Source organism: Tasmannia lanceolata, unplaced genomic scaffold (genome assembly GCF_043159265.1).
Source record: "Tasmannia lanceolata isolate RefF3 unplaced genomic scaffold, GAP_Taslan_0.1 ptg000012l, whole genome shotgun sequence".
In the NCBI taxonomy this organism is placed as follows: Eukaryota; Viridiplantae; Streptophyta; class Magnoliopsida; order Canellales; family Winteraceae; genus Tasmannia; species Tasmannia lanceolata.
The window spans coordinates 44,435,835-44,457,326 of NW_027518689.1; the positions used below are offsets into that span (position 1 = coordinate 44,435,835).

The 21,492-nt window shown below is 38.7% G+C and overlaps 2 protein-coding genes across 3 annotated transcripts in view; one reads left to right on the plus strand and one right to left on the minus strand.

Moving 5' to 3' along the window:
* Positions 1-3,882: 3,882 nt before the first annotated feature.
* Positions 3,883-8,859, plus strand: LOC143888336 (disease resistance protein At4g27190-like). 2 transcript variants are annotated; one of them, XM_077392718.1, is made up of 2 exons: positions 3,883-5,306; positions 8,466-8,859. In XM_077392718.1, exons 1-2 carry the CDS (start codon positions 4,103-4,105, stop codon positions 8,468-8,470), a joined length of 1,209 nt encoding a protein of 402 aa, XP_077248833.1. In that variant the 5' UTR covers positions 3,883-4,102; the 3' UTR covers positions 8,471-8,859. The 2 variants fall into 2 exon arrangements, 1 of the variants encoding a protein (XP_077248833.1); XR_013254532.1 differs by lacking the exon at positions 3,883-5,306 and adding an exon at positions 6,434-6,755.
* Positions 8,860-19,822: 10,963 nt separating this feature from the next.
* The window catches only part of LOC143888337 (chaperone protein dnaJ GFA2, mitochondrial-like), a 51,331-nt gene continuing 49,661 nt past the window's right edge, over positions 19,823-21,492 (minus strand). Inside the window, exons 15-18 of the mRNA XM_077392719.1 lie at positions 20,993-21,049; positions 20,832-20,880; positions 20,321-20,387; positions 19,823-20,160 (exon numbers count right to left, since the gene is read on the minus strand). Coding sequence (XP_077248834.1) covers positions 20,061-20,160; positions 20,321-20,387; positions 20,832-20,880; positions 20,993-21,049 — 273 coding nt within the window. The 3' untranslated portion in view covers positions 19,823-20,060. The remainder of the gene's footprint in view (positions 20,161-20,320; positions 20,388-20,831; positions 20,881-20,992; positions 21,050-21,492) is intronic.

Here is a 21,492-nt window from a genome sequence, read left to right on the forward strand (position 1 = left end):
GAATATAAATCCAATTTTTTGAAAAAAGTTTGGAAAGGAAAAATATTTCTAAAATTTCCAACTTTTTCTACACACTAAAAGTTTAAGGTCACCTACAAAGGCCCTTTCCTAGATATGTCTTCGTTTGGTTGCCGGAATTTTTTTTTATTCTCGGGACTTTTGTGGAATTTCTGCAGGAAACCCATGTTTGGTTGGTAGGCTCAAAATAATCCCAGGAACCAAAATAACCCCGCACGAAACCCGAGGAAGGAAAAAAAATTCGCAGGAACCAAAATAATCCCAAGAACCAAAAATAAGCTTGTAGAAGATTTTTTTTTTTTTTCTTCCCCACAGTTCAAGCAACCAAACAAAGCATTTTTTTTTCCCCACCATAGTCCGGTCAACCAAACATGGGATTTTTATTTTACCGGGATACTTTCAGGGAGTTTTTTTTCCCACAAATCTCCCAGGAAGTTTTTTGTTCCACAAAAATCCCAAGAACCAAAAAAATTTCGGCAACCAAACAGACTACAAATTATTGGTTTCCAGTATAAAACCTTTTAGACTACAATTTACAAGCAAATTTCAACTAAAATCCGATATTGATTTGCACACTAGACTAACTTGCACAATTTCTAGGTTTTACTAGGCATTTTGGTTGGTTTTCGGGTGGCATTCTATTTACTAGTGGTGTTTGGTTGCATCTTTTGATTCAAAACTACTAAGAGACTACGTGCCTTGTCTCTCTCTTGTCTGCCATGTGGCATGACTTTTGTCTCCACCCAAACAACTTGAAAAAAGGAGATTTTTTTGCTAGTAGTCTTGGGATTTACCGCGCTTGTCTCTTAGCACTCTATATTGGTGATGCATTGTCTCCTGTAAGAGTCAGGGTGGCATTTAATCTCCTCCACGTAGTCGTTTGTTCCTCTCTGATGAAATTAAAGAGATTTCACTAATACTAATCTGAAGCTAATTACCAAATCAATTATATTTACCTAAATTAGGCTTAATCAATCTAAAGGTCCTGTGTGAGATCTGATTTTATTCACAGGGGGCCCTTGCAAAAAAAGGGGGCAAAGGGCACCCTTATTGGTCAGATTCCATTAAAGACAGTCAAGATCGTAATTTTATGTGCCATCTTTAATGGAATCTGACCAATGAGGGCTACTCTTTTTCTTAATGATATTCTTCATGTACCCATTTAAGTAATCTATATGTTGATTTTGCTTCCACTAACTGTGCCTGTGTGTCTGGCTATGTAAATGGGGTCCTAAGGTCCTCTAGTAGTGTGGGGGCACCATGACCAGAGTTATTGGGCTTAGAAATTTGTGACCAGGCTGAACTTATTTTACTGGGATGAACAATTTGTGACCAGGTTGAGCTTATTCTCCCCAATATCTGTTTGTTCCTCATTCTTACATCCGACTTCGGGTAATAAGGGGATTTAGGTGGAAGATGTAACAGTGATCGGTGGCAATTTGTTTTTTGGTAATACTAAGTGTTTGATGACAATAACTTGGTCTTTTCTAGACAGATGTCTATAGATGTTGATGGAGACATCCTTTCAATGGGCATAGAAAGTCATAACTAAGCATTCATGGCTACGTACTCCGTTGGGTGGCATTAGGGGTGTAAACGAGCCGAGCCGAGCCGAGCTTGGCCAGGCTCGGCTCGTTAAGCTCACAAGTGAGGCTCGGCTCGGGCTCGGGCTCGGCTCGGTCTTACCGAGCTCGGGTTATATTATTTTCACACCCCTCATCTTCCCTGGACAGCCCTACTAGTGTAATTTGACTACTTTTTTTACACTATAGGGGGTGGTCATAGTAACAAATGGGGTTCCAAAAATGAAGTGACATATTTTGCCCCCCCTTTTCACTTCATGGACAACCCTTTTAATGTATATATTAATATATAATATATATATTTAAATATATTAAATTCTTAACAAGCCTTAACGAACCGAGCCGAGCCGAGCCTGGCCTAACTCCGGCTCGGCTCGTTAAGGATTCGAGCCGAGCTTCCGAGCCCGAGCCAAAATTGACACCCTTAGGTGGCATATTAAAGGATTAAATAACGCCATCTCGAATGGCTTTAGCTTTTGGAATGCACATGGTATTAGAGCTATGAGTTCTGGGTTCCAAACTCACAACTCCTTAATATTAAAAAAAATACACGTGTAAGGCTAACCCAAAAAAAGAGGGGGCCACATGTGCAGAGGGACCGATGAAGTATAAATGATTAAATAACACCACTCCACCTGCTTTAGCTTTTGGAGAAGTATTGGTTGTTTTCACGAGAATTTATATGATGGGTGGCCGTGAAAACACGTGAAGTCTAAAAAGGTAGATACGGCCCACTACATATGATGATCCAAACCGTTCATCTGTTTGGGCACAACGTAAACAGGTTGTGCCCCAAAAATCATTTCCATAGGATGATCCTAACCCTCTGATCTGAACTGATCTGAATATGGTGTGCCCCAAAAATCATCATTTAGAGTGGGCCGTACCTACTTTTTTAGACTTCACGTGTTTTCACGGCCACCCATTGTATAAATTCTCCGTTTTCACAGCATATGTTACACAGGTGCTCAACGCTAAGTAGCTCTCTTCATGAGAGCTACTTTTGCAATATTTAAATGCCCTACTCAAAACGGCAAGCATTTTATTTTTCTGCCTTTTGTAAGTAAGACCTAAGAAGCTTCGGTGGACAGTCCGATTCGAAATGGATGGTGGCCAAGACTCAGAAAGTAGGAGGGTTGAATCATCTCCTTTACCCACCTTTAAAGAGATGCCCTTTGTGTGGATAGCTTTAATTCCACACAAACAGGCATAATCTCTCTCTCTCTCTCTCTCACAGCCAATTGGGCTAAAAGCAATTTGTGAATTATTGGTGTTGTTGCACAGGGGATTTGCTTAGAATCCTATTTCTCCTTATTTCCCAATGATAAATGCATGCAAATGGAAAGAGGCTCCAACTGTAATTTTGCTGCTATTCTTTCCAAGGAATTACACGCACATTTATCATAAATTCACAAAAGCCCTTAGTTTTGGTCATCTTAAGCATAATTAAAAAGCTCAAAAACTCGGCTAGACTAATGGGCTGTTTGGATACGCGGATTTTAGAATCCATATTTTTAGTTTGAAAACAGTGTAAAAGATGGTTCATGATCAAGCTGCTGCATGCTGCCCTGGCAGTGTTTCTTTGATTTTAAGTGAGAAATTCAGGTTTTAAAAATTTCTCCTGCATCCTAAGATTTATAAAACCGGGATATATGGGAGGATCTGCTGCTCTCTTACTGACGGGGAAGAAGGTCGAGAAGTAAAAAATGAGTAAAAAAATGAAGGCTAGTCTGCTTCTTCTCTTGTCTCTTAGCTACAATTTTGAAGAAATCCTGGATTCTAAAATCCACATATCCAAACAGCCCCTAAATACATGGATTTCAGAATCCGGGACTTCTTCAAAATTGTAACTACGAGACAAGAGAAGAAGCTGACCAGCCGTCAAATCCTCCCATATCTCCAGGTTTTAGAAATCTCAGGATGCAGGAGAGATTTTTAAAACCTGAATTTCTCACTTAAAATCCAAAAAACGCTGTCAGGACATCATACAACAGCTTGATCATGAACCCTCTTTTACACTGTTTTCAAACTAAAAACTTGGATTCTAAAATCCGCTTATCCGAACGGGCCCTAACTGTTTATGTACTGGTTTTTTATTCTTTCCAAAGAGGAGTGCTCTTAGGCTGTAATAGAAGGTAAAGTTACGGGGTTTTTCCAAACGGTTTAAAAGGAGAATTCAAAATTCACATGCTAACGGTACCCCTCAGTCTAGAATATTCCTCTCGTTGCATTATTACCTCTCTGTTGTACATAAACTTTAGCTTTATCTTTAGCTTTAGCATAATAAAAGTGGTGGTTCAATCACCTTTACTCTTTCTCCTACTGTGTAAGAAAAAGCAATTTGTTGAATTATTGTCGCTCTTGTATAGGGATTTGCTTAGACCACTTTTTTCATTTCTTTATCAGTGCTGCTTTTATCCTCCCTCTGAAACTTAAAGCCAAAAAACGTTGTTCTTCAAGTATCTTTCCTCCCCAATTCAGTGTGTTTGTCATCGGAAAGAATGGCATCTCAAGTTGTGGAGTTGGCCGTAGTTGATGTTGGTAAGACTACATGCAACAAAATCTATTCAATGATCAATATCTTCTTCAAATTCCACGCAAATACCAACTCTCTTCGCGAAAAGATGAGTGAACTTACAGTTTGCAAGAAAAACATAGAAGAAGATCTTGAATCAGCCGATAAACAAGGAAAAGTAGCAGCACAACCAGTGAAAGAGTGGCTAACAAAGGTCAATAATATCGAAGGCCAAGTGAATTCAGTGGAGAAAGATACCACAGCCAGACTGAAACATCTTTGTGGGTGTTTTCCAAATTGTTGTTTGCGCTTTAAATTCAGCAAAAGTAGTATGGAAGAGATCCAAGAGGTGAACCAGCTTATAGGTTCTGCCAATTTTCCAACAGGTTTGGTGGTTAATACTTGGCTAGAACCTGTCCAGCAGATACCAGGGCCATCAATTATGGATCAGAATGCTGCATCAAAGTTATTAGATCGTCTCATGGAGCTTGTTTTGAATGACCACATCAGAAAAATAGGAATTTATGGCATGGGAGGAGTAGGAAAGACTGCTCTGATAAGTAACTTGAACAATATGATGGGTGACCGCACCTTCTCGGTACAACCCTTTGATATTATCATTTGGGTCACTGTGTCAAGCATCACAGACTTGCATGGGATTCAATTGCAAATTGCTGACAGATTGAAATTCAAGGAAGTACTGGAGAACCAAAGCAAGGAAAGATGGGCCACTGTATTGTTGGAAAGATTGAAGAAAGAGAAGAAATTTCTCTTGATCTTGGATGATGTATGGGAGAAAGTAGATTTGGACAAAGTGGGCATTCCACAAGATCTTATGGGTTGTAAGATTATATTAACAACAAGATCTTTGGCTGTTTGTAACCAGATGGGGACAAATGAAAACATTAAAGTCGACGCTCTAAACAATAAAGCGGGTTGGAAGTTGTTTAGTGAACATGTCGGAGAGCTGCCTGATGTTGAAGAGATAAAATCTCTAGCAATGGCGGTTGCTCGAGAGTGTAAGGGTTTGCCACTAGCAATTAAGGTTGTCGGTAGCTCTATGAGAGGAAAGAAAAGGGTCGAGTTGTGGAGGGATGCCTTGAGAAGACTGCGAATGTTGGCACCGACTATTGAACGTGTAGAGAAGGAGGTATTTTTGCCCTTGAAATGGAGCTATGACTCATTACAAGGTAAGAACATCCAACCCTGCTTCTTGTATAGCTCGTTATTTCCTGACGATTTTAATATTAAAGAAGGTGAGCTCATACAATATTTGAGAGCCGAGGGATTAATAGATGAATCAATGAATCTAGAAGAATCCTTAGATAGTGGGGTTGCTTTGATTGAAAAGCTCAAGGATTCTTGCACGTTGGAACCCGGAAAAGATGAAGGAAGTGTAAAAATGCACGACATTGTTCGCGATGTTGCACTATGGATCCCGTCCTCGTCAAAAAGATGGGAGTACATTCTTTGTCCAATCTAACATGGGCTTAAGTAAGATCACAAAGGAAGGGTTGCATGAATCAATTAACAGAGTTTCATTTGCTAGTGGGGGTTCAAGTGAGATTTCTACATTTTAGCCAGATGTTCTAAGCTATCAACTTTATTTCTGCAAGATAATCCTATTATGAAGATTCCTAAGGATATCTTTCTAGGTTTGAAAGCACTTAGGGTCTTGAATTTAAGTTGTACAAATATTGAATCACTGCCAAAAGAGGTGGAGAACTTAATAATCTAACGCTATTGAATCTATCACGGACGAATAAGCTAAAAAGAATTGAAGCACACACGATGTCAAGGTTGTCTAGTTTGGAGGTACTAGACATGCATGAGAGTGATTATGGGTGGAATCTGAAAGGGGAGGAGGATGAGGGAAGTGTGACGTTGGAGGAGCTACTACATTTAGAGTGCATACATTATCTTCTAATTAGGTTTCATAGCATTGCTTATTTTCCTTTGGATTCAACTTGGTTGAAAAGACTAAAAAGTTTTCATAGTCGCATGGAGCGTGAAAGAGTAGGTCTCTGAATCTAGAGGAATTAAACCTTGGAGATATTGAGAATGTAGAGAACATTTGGGAAGGAATGGTTCCTAAGTTACAAAAGATCTCTGTGGCTTATTGTAAGGGATTGAAGAGTCTCATCCCACATTATTTGCTTCAACAACTAGACAACCTTGAAGAAATCCATGTATCGAATTGTTCCAATATGGAGGAGATATTTGCAGCAAAGATGGTTGATGAGAATAAAACGGAGATACTTGCAACCAGCATGATGGACAGAAATATGCACTCCCAAAGCTACGGATTTTAGAACTTCACGATTTAGGGCGATTGAGGTGCATTTGCAAACAGGCATTTTCATTGCCCTCTTTAGAGATTATTAGTGTATGGCGTTGCGATGATATATGGAGGCTTCCTTTTTCTACCTATTGGGAAGATGAAGATACCAGGTTGAATCTTCAAAAATATTTCAAAGAAATGAGACAAATAGAGGCTCTCGCTAAATCTGTTGCTTTCGAACTCCAACTCTTTACAATGTGAATGTACAGACAGAAAAAAGAGTAATACGATATAAGAGAGGCCACAAATACAAGGGTTGTGCATCATATCCTATGAGCTTATTGTGCCTCGTCAAAAGGTATCATTAACTAATTAGCCTATGGCAAACTTTAACCAAGATATGTTTCCTCGATCTCTTTCTTACTTTGGTAGATATTAAAACAGTGTTCCTCACACCTACTTTGAGTTCACATACTGTACTTTCTCCGTAGAGGGATAAGCAATTGTAGTCAATAATAGGCAAATCTTCAAGGTTTTGTTGAAGCATGCCTCATAATAGGATCATCTAGTTTTTGTATTCTTTTCTTCTTCTCATGGCTTTATTTTGGCCTTGTTTTGCTAGTTTCCCTGTTCTTTTCTTCTTATTTTTGTATCAGAATAGGTACCAAGCATGTATTTTTATTATGGTTCATCAAGATATCCATGGACATCACATTACTCCTCAACAATGTGGTGTTTGGTCTCATTGAATCATGTTTTCTAGTTGCTATATGTACAACTTTGAATCATCACAATTGTGTGCATGTTTCAGTAGATTGCTAATGCTTTGATATGCATGTATTTTCTGCTAGTCTACTGTTTGTGGACAGGTCATTGACCTGGTTTTGTTGTATTTCAATGAATGATTATCTAAGGGAAGTTGAATTGGTGCTAGTGTTATTGATTTCCCTAAGAAATTGCATGTTTGTTTGTGATCTTAGAATTCTATTGCTACTTTCGCATGAGTGGGTCTTGTGTGAATCCATTTATCCTCTTGGTACTTTAGTCTGGTGTGAATCCATTTATCCTCTTGGTACTTTATTTGTTTATTGATCGCCAATTGCATTATCAAATATATCTTTCTTGTCCCATACTCCATACTTCACACACACACACACACACACACACACACACACACACACACACACACACACACACATTTGTGTATGGATCGATGTAGTTCGATGAAACACCAAAAACAGTGGGTGTGAAATCCTATCATATTCTCAAGCTATGGTACTTGTTTTATCTGTGTTCTGCACAAACTACACGTTTCTATTGAAGTTGCAATCTATGGCTGAATTATTAAAATCTGTAATCTATGGTTGCATTGATAATCCCCATGTCAATTATTAATGCCTATCGTTTGTCTTGTTTGGAGAGAATTATGTTCTGTTTTTTTTTATTGAAGCTATACTTTTTATTGAATTATACTTTTTTTTATTGAAGTATAAAAACTATACCTTTTATTAGCTCGTAAGCTCCTCCAAAGGAATCTGATAATTTCTTTATGAATTTCATTAAACAAAAATTCATCCAAGAGATGGAAAAATAAAGGTCCTGAGAGGAGCTTGAAGTAGATGGTCTTAATATGAATGAGAATGGATTATTATTCATAAAAAATAGAGCATAAAACAAGCAAATTTTCTTTTCAAGGTCATAGTTATCTGTTCTCCTACAGAGTTATTTGCACTTTGTAGAATGCCTGCACAATAATCTCTCTTTCCAAGGTCATAGTTATCTGTTATCCTAATGGGTTATTTACACTTTGTGGAGTGCTTGCACAAGAATCTCTCTTTACAAGGTCATAGTCATTTGTTTTCCTAATGGGTTCAGTTAATGGATCTCGGCCTATTATGTTGTACAATGTTGTTATCAATTAGCTCGTTAGGAAAGACTAGCAGTTCACTTTAACTGCTTGTTCTGATGGGGTTTCCTTGACTCCTCTGTATAGGTATTAGCAGGTTCAACCTAAGCTATTGGAAAGCATGTTTAATCATTGGAATAATTGTTATTGGATATTGTGCAGGTTAAATTGGTGGTTCTCCTACATGCACCAGATTATTTTAGTGGTTCTATTACAGGTCAATTATCGATGTTCTCTGCTATGGTTTCCAATCATCTGGAGAATTCAGAAGTATGGTTGAAGATTTGAGCAATTTGGATTCCTGACTATAGATTTTAAGTTGGAAATATTGTTTGCACACTCTTGTAAAGTATGGATTCAAAGCCATCAAACTAATGGGCGTGTCACGGTTTGTCACATGTGTTTTGAGATAATTTTTTTCTAAATGCTAGTAATTCTTTTGTTTAAGTGGGTGTGATCTGTTGCAATTTTTTGTTGAAAAACTTGGAAGAAGCTGTCTTGACTCCTACACCGTTCATTGAAAAAATATTCGTACAGCATTCGTTAGAGAACACATATCCAGTTGGTTAAACAACAAAAATGTTCAAGTGCTGTTAATGAGGCCTTGATTAAGGCCTGGTTCTTTTTATTGTGGTCATTTTGTTTAGAGCGCTTGTACCTCCTTGTAGGCTAGAAAATTAGAACCAAATACATTATTCCAACGAAGGGAGCAATGCCACTATTAAAACAAAGATAGGGGGATTTTGGATTTGTGAGATTTAATTAAAATCCAAAGAGGATCCAAACATGAGATTTGGAAATATTAGATTTGAAATTCAAATCCTCACGTGGCCATCCAAACACAATTTTAACAACCATATGGATTTAGAAAAATTACATTTCAAATCTACATATTCCCAAAAGTCCAAATCCAAATCCAAATCCAAATCCAAGGGATATCCAAACGGGTTAAGAAAGTCCTAGCCAAGCGTGACTGAGCAAAAGTGGAATGGATCTCCCCCACACATTGTTTATCAGACTCTGGCTTTCAATAACTCGTCAGCCTTTCTGTTAGTGGAGATGTACATATGTGAGAAGGGTGTATGAATAACCTTGCAACAATCTCGAATTTCGAATATGATGTTCGATCCACTTTCCCAAGCTAGGACGTTTGAAGAGTCTCCCTCCATGATCAAGGGTCCGAATGGATGAGTGATTGTGGGGCCCGCTGGGGCCTCCATACGCTGGGTCCCTTTTGCTTTACCTATTTTGAGGCACTTGGGGGTGTCGGTTTGGTTTATCATTTATGAATCATTGATTACTGCAGATTGTTAAGAGGACGTCTTTCGTTGGGCCTTTCGTCAATAGATCCTACAACGCTTCCTAGCTCAGTACCCCTCAAGGGAGGAGCTAGTGAGGCTTCCCTTCGACTTTCCCTATGCGACCGGACAAGTAGGATACCCTTAAGAAAATGGGGTAGAATCGCCACCTAGGTTAGGGTCTAGGACCCATAATGACTCTATTATAAGAAACGTCTTGCTTTCCCAAAGTTGGATCCGCATTCTAGTTACAGAGTTGGAAGGTATTAGGCGCCAACCCCGCCCAACTTATGTTGGTCTCTACTAGGAATGGGGGAAGCGCATGGAATGGGAGATTAATGTGCAAGCTGGGACATAAATCCCTCAAAAATCAGTCATTAGGAAGTGGGGTATCCCCCACCCCCACCCCCACCACCCAACCTCCTTTCTTTTTGTTTGTCTTGATTCATATTCCCTTGTCTTATTCGATAAAAATAAGCGAAAAAGAGATGAGGGGAGAAAAAAGTAAGGGTACAACTCTGGTCGGGTTTTCCAAAACCCTACCCTACCCGAGAATTATCTCAAGTCGGGTCGGGTATATTTTTTTTTACAGGAAAACCACCTTATTTACTCTATGAGGGAGAAAGAAAATTGATGAACCCGCAGATATTGGAAAAACAACAATTATTGTTAACCAAGGAAAATAACTCGTAGTAAAGACAAGATAGACTTTGACCATAAAAATCCGCCCTCGAAATAATATATTTTCTCGAGTAGACGTCCTCTAGTTCCAACTGGTCAGGGGGCCGGACTCATACTCCGTGAAAATGATTGTTAAAACTGACACCATACCGTTATACTAAGTTAAGTACTATTTGAACGAGTTTTTTTATTCATCGATTATAATCTTTCCTAAGATCGATTGGATTGAATCCATCAATCTCAACGATTGAACATAGTATGAGATTCGTAAGCCCGACCCTACGCAAGATAGTTTCTCGGGTCGGGTTTTCATTTTTTTAGTGTAGGATAGTGACTAATTTTAAAGATTGTAGAAAAAAAAACAAATCTTCACGCCAAAAATCTTTAAATGTATGCCATCAAGTGTCTACATTTAAGGACACTAAATTTTCGCATAACAGACACGATCACCTCAATGCAAACACTTGTATCAATATATTGGAAAATAATTTGCTATGTTATTCAAGAGATATTTAAGAAAGTCACAGTACACCCATACGAGTCGGGTAGGGTTTCGTGTTTTTTTTCCTTAAACCAGCCCTTCCCAAGATTGAGTCAGGTTCTCCAATTTAAAACCCGACCCTACCCAAGACCCATGATTTCTAAACCCAACATGTTATTTTCAGGTCATCGAGTAAAACCCAACTCAAGTTACAGCCCTAGAAAAAAACATACCGAGTGCCATGAAGTTGGGACCATGAGTTGGCTAAACTTCACGCCTCTCTTTTTCCCGAGATGTGAGCTAGGGAATGAAGAGCGGGGCCCATGAATTGGCCTCCGTCCTCCATGAAATGCTCCCTTGCTTGATTCAAAAGAAAAGATGAAAAATGAAAGGTGAGCAGACTAAGCCGATGGTCATAGCATTAGGCTATAAATAAACCAAGCTCCAAGGCTTCCCCTCATGGTGTAGGCTATGAGCAAGGTGTCAAATTCCGGTTTCAGAATGCGTTTTGTTCCTCACCAAAACCGAAATTTCAGAATTTCGGACGAAATCTAACGAAATCAAATAAAATAATATTTTATCTCGTACAAAATTTCAACGTTTTGAATGAAAATAAAATACGGTAAAAAAATATTTACCATTTGAAAAACAAAATTGAACAAAATTACCAAAATTGGGCCGAAATTTCAGGAAAATATTAAATAAAGAATACAATCCATATTTTTTGGAGATTTTCCTTAAATTTCGGACCGAAATTTCAGGAAAAATTAAACTTCGACCGAAATTTCGGTCGAAATTTTGTAACGTTTCGAGTTTACCCAATTTCGGTTTCAAGGTTGACAGAAACCTGAAATTTTGTGACGTTTCGAGTTTACCCAATTTCGGTTTCGGGGTTGACCGAAACCCGAATTTTGGATTTCAGTAGAAATTTAAAACCTTGGCTATGAGTCATGAAGAGAGACCATGATTTGGCTCACCTCCTTTTACCCAGCTAGCCTTCAACTAATGATTATCATTGTTATCCAACTTAAAGCGAGAAATGTGGAGCTCATAAAATGTGGGTGGCCCGAGGGGAGGAGGGGGGGTGTTCGGATTTGGGGCAAGTATAAGCCCTAACCCCAAGACCCCTATGCCTTAATCAAAGATGGGCGAAGGCTCTTGGAAAGAAATTACCCTACAAATATAGCAATGAGTAGGTGCCACGACGTTCCCTCAGGCGATTCGAACTCCTCCAAAGGGGTGGCCAAGGCCCCTCAGGGTGGACCTACCAAGGGAGATGGAATCTCAAGCTAGGTAGGGCTACCAAGAGTGCCCAAGAAAAGAACTCTTATGATTGGGGAAGCTTCTTTGGAATCCTCAGGGTGTAAAGTAGGTAATTATTCCCCCCCCCCCCCCCTAAGCACCTTGGGATAGGTGAAGTTCCTACACCCTTCTCAGAAGGGGCAAAGGTTGTTAGAGTCAAGCAAGGTTGCTTGAAGCATTACACCCTAGGTATCTAGTTTGGAATTCCTACTTTGTTGCCTCTAGCCCCTATATATAGAGATACACTAGGGTTATTGATTGGTTAGCAGACTCTAGCCCAAGTAGGCCCACTACACCAGTCCATTATCTTATTGGGCTTATATTAGAACATACATAGGGTTATACTACATACCCAACAAAGGTTTTTAGAAAACTCGTAGAACAAGGTGGGTTTTGCACTTGGTCGATGTAGGACTATTCATTTTCACTTTTTGTGAGTGAAGATGTAAGAACCATTCAGGTTCCGTATGAGTGGTCGTATGAGGATCCTTTTTTGACAGTTTTGAAAACAAGCATGAGGCTAGTACTTCGGAAGGCCGATGGAGGTTTGCGGCAACAACGGACTTGTTGGGACATCAACAAAAAATATCCAGGTGGCTGAGAAACAAGCCAAGGTGGAGATTGTTGGGAAAGTTGTCGTGTTTCCCACTTAGGTTGTTTCCTAATAAAATCAGGCTTTGGGTTGTGGTGGGAAACTAAAGTGGGTTTCCTATGTTTTTAAGGTTTTGCAAGAAACCTACGGTATAAATCAAGAGACAATTTTCCCTTGTAGGGCGGTGGCTACACAGAGAAAACCACCGAACAATTTTCCCTTGTAGAGCGGTGGCTACACAGAGAAAACCATCGAACGTAGGTTTTCTCTTGGAGAGAGAGAGAGAGAGAGAGAGAGAGAGAGATAGAGAGAGAGAGAGAGAGAGAGAAGGCGGGGGGTTTGTGGGTTTCTATTGGGCTTCTCTTGTGTACGAACTTTGGTGAGAAGAAAAGGGTAAGGATTGCGGTATGTGAGTTCGATCTTTAATCCACTGTAATCCTTACATATTGTTTTTCTCATAGTGGAATATCGTGTTCTCACTTGCAGACGTAAGCATCTTGGCTGAGTCACGTAAATCTCTGTGTTCATCTTCTTGTATGCTTTTATTTTCTACTTTCAGGTTAACATGTGCATGATCTGATCGGAATTGCTGGCGGATTTTCTCAATACCCCCGTAATTCCTCTCAGATTTGGGAGTCTTTTGCCATGCAATTACCTCTAGAATACTATATGAGATAAAATGTATTTTGACCAGTTTTTTAATATTAAAATTTATCTGAGAGTTGCAGCAAGTTTGCTTGATTTATTGCGTGGTTTTATAAGGTTTCAAATGAACGGTACTATCTATTTTCTCTGCCAATCAATTGCAAGGATTGATTTTTTACCTTTGAGATGGTCAGTTTCTTTCCCAAGAAATCAAAATTTTACTTCAACTATCTCCTCTCCTCTGTCATCTTTCTTACATCATTTGGCATCCAAGCTTACTTACAGCACCTAGAAAGGCCGCAAATCCTGAAGTTCACAAATCCTTGAGTAGTGGGAGTAGGTGAAAACTCTCCTTCAAAACTCAATCTTGAATCTCTTGTTGCTTTACAATTACAATAAGGAGATTTTATATGGAGAGTGCACGTGAAGTCCATTGTTTTTGCAGAAAGTACAGTGGGATCCACTTCAAAGGATGATCCAAACCATTCATTAGTTAGGCCATAACATAAATAAGTTGTACCCGTAGATAATGTCCTTAGGATGATCCTAGCCCTCTGATCTATTAGAGGACTACACATTAAAGAAAACTCTATAGATCGGAGTGCTAGGATCATCCTATGGAGTTTATCTACAGGGTAGAACCTATGTACATTAGGACCGAACAAATGAACGGTTTGGATCATCCTGTGAAGTGGGCCACTATACTTTACGAAAAATATTGGATTCCAGTATAAAATCTCTACAATAAGAAGCCTTGGGATCTCTTTGCTTGCGCGGCATAGACTCAGAGAGTTGTGGAATAAGTAGTCAACTACGAGGAGACAAGCATTGAATTTGCCCAGAAATTACCTCATAGAATAGTGGCATCAACAAGTGAAAATTGTGGTTCTTATTCTACTAATGAGTTGATTTATAGCCTAATCTATATCGCCGTCCACACGGTCCAGCTTTGAAGTTGGAGAGTTTGATCGGCAGACCTAACGACAACCACCATGACATGATAATCAAGCCATGATTTGCATTCCACGGGAAAAACACAAGATAGGAGTTAAAATTAAGATAGAAATAGGATGGACTTTTTCACTATTTCTTTTTAGGAGGAATGATAGATGCAAGGGCATAAAGAGCCAGAAAAGGGCTCTTGATTGGATACACGTCATTAAGTGCAACCAAATTTACTTTCTCATCTATTTTTAAAACGTTACCGAAAATAACGTGGATCCAATCAAGAGCCCTTCTCCGGCTATTTATGCAAGGACACCCTTGCATCTATCATTCCTCGTTTTATAGATACATCTGACCCTCTCCATTCATGCCCCCCAAATCCACCCTGCCCTTCTCTCACCACTTGATAAATTGATATTGAGTGCTGCTAGTGTGGAACCGAACAAATCCCTCCACGCCTGGTACAGGAGGGGTAGTTTTGCCAGTTTGAGGAAACAAATGGCCTAAAAAGTAGGAAAATATTGCTAAGGTGGGAGAAGGCTATTAGTTCGGTTCCACCATCTTTTCCATTCTCGGTTACCATATCATTATTCATTAATATTAAATGATTTTTTTTAGGAAAAAATACAGACACACCCCCTCAACTATGGCCAAATTCCACTTCTAACCCCATGGTATCAAAGGTACGAAAGACACCACCTCAACTTTCTAACATTTTTAAGTAGACCCCTTTACTTTTCTCCCTATAGTTTAAAATTCATCAAAGACACCCCCCTGACAATTTCTCCATTCCCATCCACCCCGTCACATAACAAGCTTTATTGAAAACTAAGGGGGTGTCTTTGGTACCTTCGATACCACGGGGTTAGAAGTGGCCAAAGATTTAAATTTCCATTCTCCATTACCATATCATTATTCATTAATATTACATGAAAAAAAAATTGATGGCGGGCCAAACATGGCCAAAGGTTTTAAATAACATTGGTTGCCACCTGATGCAACAATCCAAAAATTGGTGGAAGATTTTGATGATGCATATTTTGAAAAGTTTCTCAGAGGGCTGAAACTTTCCTATGCAATTGGATGCAATTTCATATTTTTTAGCTAGTTTTAAATTGCGGCAAATTCCTAAAGATAGTAGAATGGGAAAATTTGGAAATGTGAAACGTCAAAGGAAAATTTAAAAACTTGAAAGATATGGCACAGTTTCAAGAAGTTTTTATTTTGTTTCCTAAGATAGTTTGGAAAGGATTACCATTATTATTGTTGGACCAATTAAAAAAACAGATTATCATTTTAGATGTTTCCTAACTTTGCTAAGTTTATTTGTTAACCTTTCTATTTTGAAGGAAGCTAATCAGCCTTTCCTATTACGTAGGCGAAAGGAGGCTGATTCAGAAGAGTTTGATGATCTTCTGTCAGTGGGTGATGTTTTCGGGATTGATTATGACGAAAATTTAGAAGAGACGAAGAAAATGTTCCTTGATACGGAGGAAAGGGATCGGCGGGAGAAAAGGGATAAAGAAAAAGAAAAAGTGGCAGGAGAAGGGGGGCGAGAATCGAAGACCCTCAAGAAGTAGTAGTCCGGTCCTCATTTTGTAGACAGTTAGTGTTTAGGTTTTTGCATTAGGTTTTTCAGGTTTTGGTGGAATTTTTTGGGTTGATTCTAGAATCTAGTTGGAATGTTATCAATGGTTGCATTAGTAGTTTTTCTGAGCAGGTTAGCTTGAAAGAAGGGTTGCTTCTTCTTGGTGGCTGGGTGAAGTTTTTGGTGGTGTTTATAGACCTTTGGGAGGGTGGTTGTTTTAATGGTAGGTTGTCTAAGCAAAGGAGATATTAAAATTTCTCAGAAGAGACCATGGGAGTGAATTAAACGTGGAAGATCTTTACTAAGTTTGAGAGACGTGTCTTTAGCTTTATGAGGCACTATATCATGGTAGTATTTTGTTTAGGTTGGTTCATCAAATTCTCCAGAGGAATGTAATTTCTCAGACTGCTAGGTGATATTGAGGTTTATTTTGTTCGAGGGTTACAATTCATTTGTTAGCAGAATTTATTAAGGGCTGGGTTCCGGCAGTTTTAATCAGACAGGGATTATAATTAGAAGATACTAAAGGAACATCAGAGTGTGCTTGAGGAACCTCGTTCTTCGCTGCTCGGGAAATCTTTTCCTGGATGTATATTTTTCCATGTTCTGAGTTAATAGATTAGCAAGGTGTGTGTATGAAATGATGCAGATGCTCGACTTGTCTCGAGTCACTTATTAGCTTGCCAGTTTTGTAGGGAGCCTTTTGGGCATGATAAGCATTGTCTCCTCTAAATGGAAGAAGTTGATGTTGATTGTGATACATGGGGTAAAGTGGATTGATCTGGTTGGCTTTGGGATGGAGAGGTATTCAAGATCTCTGTTGGAGACCACAAAGGAGTTATGTGTTGATCTTGTTTAGGAATGGCCAGGAGTTTGGATAGTTAGCATCTTTTGACTTCTTTCTAAGTTTTCTTTCTGGGCATTGGAGCATGTTTTGATGCCTTCATGCTTGTACTCATGGGGGACTCCTGATCCCTTTCTCATGTAATTATAAGTAAGATTTGTAAATATTAATGTCAACTTTCAACAAAAAAAAAGTTTGGTAGACGTAAAAATAACAATTGCATCTTTATGTTTTTGCTAGACACAACATACGTGAGATTTCCTACATCTTTTGTTTACTTATACTTCGTGGTCTTTGTTCTTTGTCGTTTGCCTGCGCCAGATTGGTATCAGAACAGCATAGTTCTTGTTGTTGGTATGCGGATCGATCAAGCCACCAAAAAGGAGAGGTGCTCGAACTATTCTAATGACTGAGGTTTACGCACGAGGCAAACTGGCCATGCTTCGAAGACAAGTCGAAGATCCGACGGTCCGGATTCTTCACTTGGAAACGTCTACCCAAAGAGGAGGAAACTGACGAAGAAGATGAAACCCATGTGTACCCTTTCCATGACAAGGTGCAAATAGAGATGCCCGAGTTCCATGGTGGGTTGTCCTAGTTCTTGGATTGGTTATGCACGGTGGAAAGAATTTTTTAGTTCAAATGGGTTCCAAACCACATGCAAGTTCAACATGTGGCTTTGAAGCTGAGGGGGCGAGCCTCATCATGGTGGACGCAACTGGAATTGACACGTTCTCGTTCAGAAAAGTCCAAAATCAACACTGGGAAAAAGATGAAGAAAATGAGGGAAGCCTTCCTCCCTCTTAACTACCTTCAGCCTCTTTATCAACAACTAGTGAATTTGAGAGAGAACAACCAGTTATTTGTCGATGCAGTCAATAAAGACCAAGATGAACCCACCTGTGATGAGTACGTGGATAAGGAGGGCCAACTAGTAGAACTACAAGGCGATGTTGGGAAAGCCTTGGTCATTCAAAAGCCAATGATTGTACCTCAAGACAATCCTGATGACGGGCTCAGAAATAATATTTCCCATACTATACCATTCAAAAAAAAATACTTTCCATACTGCATGTACGGTGGCCAAAAATGTTTGCCCGTTGGTTATCAACATCAGCAGTTGTAAGAACGTCCTATTGGAGTCTACCACGACCAAGTTACAAATTGACATCACAAACCATCCAAATCCCTACAAGCTTTTATGGTTGGAATAGAAAACGAGGGGGATTTGTCGGAGGATGAAGTATTGAATTCGAGGGCAAATTTTTCTCAACAAGGGACGATGATGCAATAGAAAAATTGAAGGAAGATTTTGAGGATGCATATCACATAAAGTTTCATAGGTGGCGAAAATTTTCCTACGCAATAGCCGAAACTTCAGATTTTATGGCTAGTTTTAAATAGCGACAATTTCATGAAGATTTCATAAAGATTTAGTGTGGGAAAAGTTGGAAATCTGCAACATCAAAGCTATGGGAAATTTGGAAACTTGAAAGATATCCAGAAGTTTTTATTTTGTTTCCAAAGGTAGTTTGGAAAGGATTATAATTTTAGATTTTTCCCAACTTTGCTAAGTTTATTCGTTTACCTTTCCATTTTGTAGGAAGCTAGTTATTATGTAGGTAGTTTTAATTTTTAAAATCCTTTGGAATGTTAGATGGGAGCTGTACGTTTTTGCTAGACATAGCATACGTGAAATTTTCTCCGTCTTTTGTTTACTTGTTCTTCGCGTTCTTCTTTCCCTGTCGTTTGGCTGCGCCACCACACAAGTTTTCAAGTTTTATGTAGCAGACATAAGAAATATTATATGTATAGCAGAGTGAATAGCTGAGACTCTGCAAATTGTAGGATTTTTTTTGAAAAAGTTTGGAAAGGAGGAATATTTCTAAAAAGGATTTGCTACCATCCATCGCATAAGGCATTCCATCACATAAGTTATTTCGCGTAAGGCCTGTTGCATGTGAGAGGAGCCACCTCATAAAGAAGACAAAATCTGCTTAAAAGTGAGCCTTGGTGGCTCCTCTCACATGCAACAGACCATCTGCGAAATGCCTTATGCGATGGACGCTTGCAAATCCCTTTCTAAAAAATTTTACTGTTTTTAACACACGAAAAAAATAAATTGAACAAATTCTATTCAATTTTTATTTGGAGGGACCTTCAATTTAGTCTGAAATCCCTATTAGATATGGTCACACATGCTTTCCCGTTATATATATAGTAGTGTTCGTATTATACAATATCATACATAACAAAAGGCCTTACTTCCTAAAGAAGACCAAGTTTGGTTGCACCCAAAGATGCCTAAGATTGTCAGCGATGCTTTCTGTTCTTTCTTGCTAGTTTAGATGTGCAATCTAATTTGGTTCCAGGTGTAAATTATTTGTAAACTTTCAGTATGAAACCTTTGACTTCAAGTTTACAAGCAAATTTCAGCTAAAATCCTATATTACTTGTCACATCAAACTAATTTGAACAATTTCATGGGTTCACTAGGATTTTCGGTTGGTTTTAGGGTGGCATTTCATCTAATAGTGGTGCATGGATGCAGAGACTACTCGCCATATATCTCTTCTTGTTTGCCTTGTGGCATGACTTTTGTCTCCCACCAAACTGCTTGAAAAAAGAAGATTCTTCGCTAGTGGTCTGGGGATTTAGAACGCTTCTCTCCCTACATTGGTAATCACACCCTACTGAGCACTTGTATTGGTAATAATACTCCACACCATGAAACTACCTCAGTTGACAACCAAACACTAATTTCCCACTACTCTACGAGGAGACTACTTTACTGCTATTAACACCTGTTGACTACTTCAGATTTAATTTACCAAAATGGTTGTTCATTGTGGCCCAAAAACCAATCTAATTAGACAGCCCGATCGCAATCCAAATGGGCCCCCTGAGATCCAATCAATCATCACTCCTATGAGTTTGACTTTTTTTGTAGTTAATACAAAAGTGATAAATACCTGGAGATGATATTTTGACCCCCCCCTGCATTAAGTGCACGCCCCCCTCATAACCTGATTTGACATGAAAAGTGGGCAACCTTATGCGATGGCATGGAGAATAGCAATCCAGATATTTCTGAACAAAGGGAACCCCATCTAGACAACATTTTGAACTGAAAACGTGAGACATTTTTCAAGACCGACTTCATTAGGATAAAATATTAAATATGTACAACATTATACTCCTTAAACCAAATGCAGTCCATTTGTTAAGTTATATAAATATGATTTGGACGATCCATGCAGTACAGAACTAAAAGAAAAGGAAGAGACGAGGGAGGGAAAAAAAAAAAAAAAAGCAACCTATATTTTCCCCTACAAAAATTCCAAACCTATGGTTAAATTATTCGCATTCTGGTTAAATAAATCACCCGGAGGCTCCTGCTACTGCAGCCAACTTATCATAGTCTCCCTGCTCTTCTTTTGCAAATTCTTCAATTATAATGCGCTGTTTCTGTGACAAATTTCTGTCCAAAACAAACTTTTCCATCAGATCCGATACCAAATACAAACGGGGCAATGTTAAAGTATAAAAAAACAGGATTTTTCTTATGAAGATGAAGAAAATCATTCAACGCCCTAGCTCTATTTGTACTAAGGAAACATATCCAATAAGATGAAACTTACGTTGGAATGCTAACGTTAAAATGAACGTACTGGTTCCCGTAATAGGGATTGTTTCTGGTTTTTACACCTGGTGGACATCAATGTAAAATCATCAACATTAGCACAACCAAATAAGGCCTATTTAGCAGATATATGAAATTTTATTAACACCTTTCAATTACAAGTTGAAAGAAAAGAAAAAAAAAATACTAAAACCCAAGAAACACTGATTCATCATGCAGCAACCATAAATTTCTGGATTGTCTTTCCAAAATGAAAGATGACCGAATCAGTCATTTTAATACCCATAAAAAAAGATGATGATTTACGAAATAGAAATGAATCCTGGAGCATATGAAAATGCTACCTGCAGAAGAATGAATCACAAGAGCATGTTTTCCATAGTAAGACAATCTAAATGGAAGGCATGAAAAAGAAATGACCAAGTAAATACAGTACTTATGTTTTCCATAGTAAGACAATCTAAATGGGAGGCGTGAAAAAAGAAAGGTCAAGTAAATGCAGTCCTCACCTTTTCCTTTCAAAACAACCTTCTGACCAGGCTGAGTACCTTGACGAACCTGAACACCAGAAAGAGAGACAAATTAAGAACTGACATACAGGCAACACAGAGTCGTCTGCTTCAAGTATTTGAGCAACTAGAAGAGAAATCAGTCAGAGAATGAAACCAACCTTAAGAACAACATCTCCGGTAAGAGTCGGGACCTGAATGGTTCCTCCCAGAATTGCCTAGAAAGTACTCAAATAGCATTTATCAGTAAAAGGCAATCTCAGCAATACAGAAGGGCAAAATTCTATTTTCAGAACAAGAAAGCCAGTCCCCCATTCTTGAATACCTTGTAGATTAGTGGTAAGAGTAGTCAATAGGGAGGAGACAAACATTTGTAATGTTTGATCTACCTAGGATTTACGTGGAAGAATAGTGATACTGATAAGTAGTGTTTGGTTGCGAATCTCGTAAGAGTAATGGGAGGGGGTGTCATTACCAATATATATATATATATATATATATATATATATATATATATATATATATATATATATATAGAGAGAGAGAGAGAGAGAGAGAGAGAGAGAGAGAGAGAGCAATGGAAGGTAAAAGTAGGGAACATGGGTGCCACGTCACCAGACAAGCAATTATTACCCTAGAATCTTGTCTAGTAGTCTCTAGG

Excerpts from the sequence above, each read along its gene's own strand:
- LOC143888336 (XM_077392718.1), top strand. The coding sequence starts at position 4,103 with ATGGCATCTCAAGTTGTGGAGTTGGCCGTAGTTGATGTTGGTAAGACT.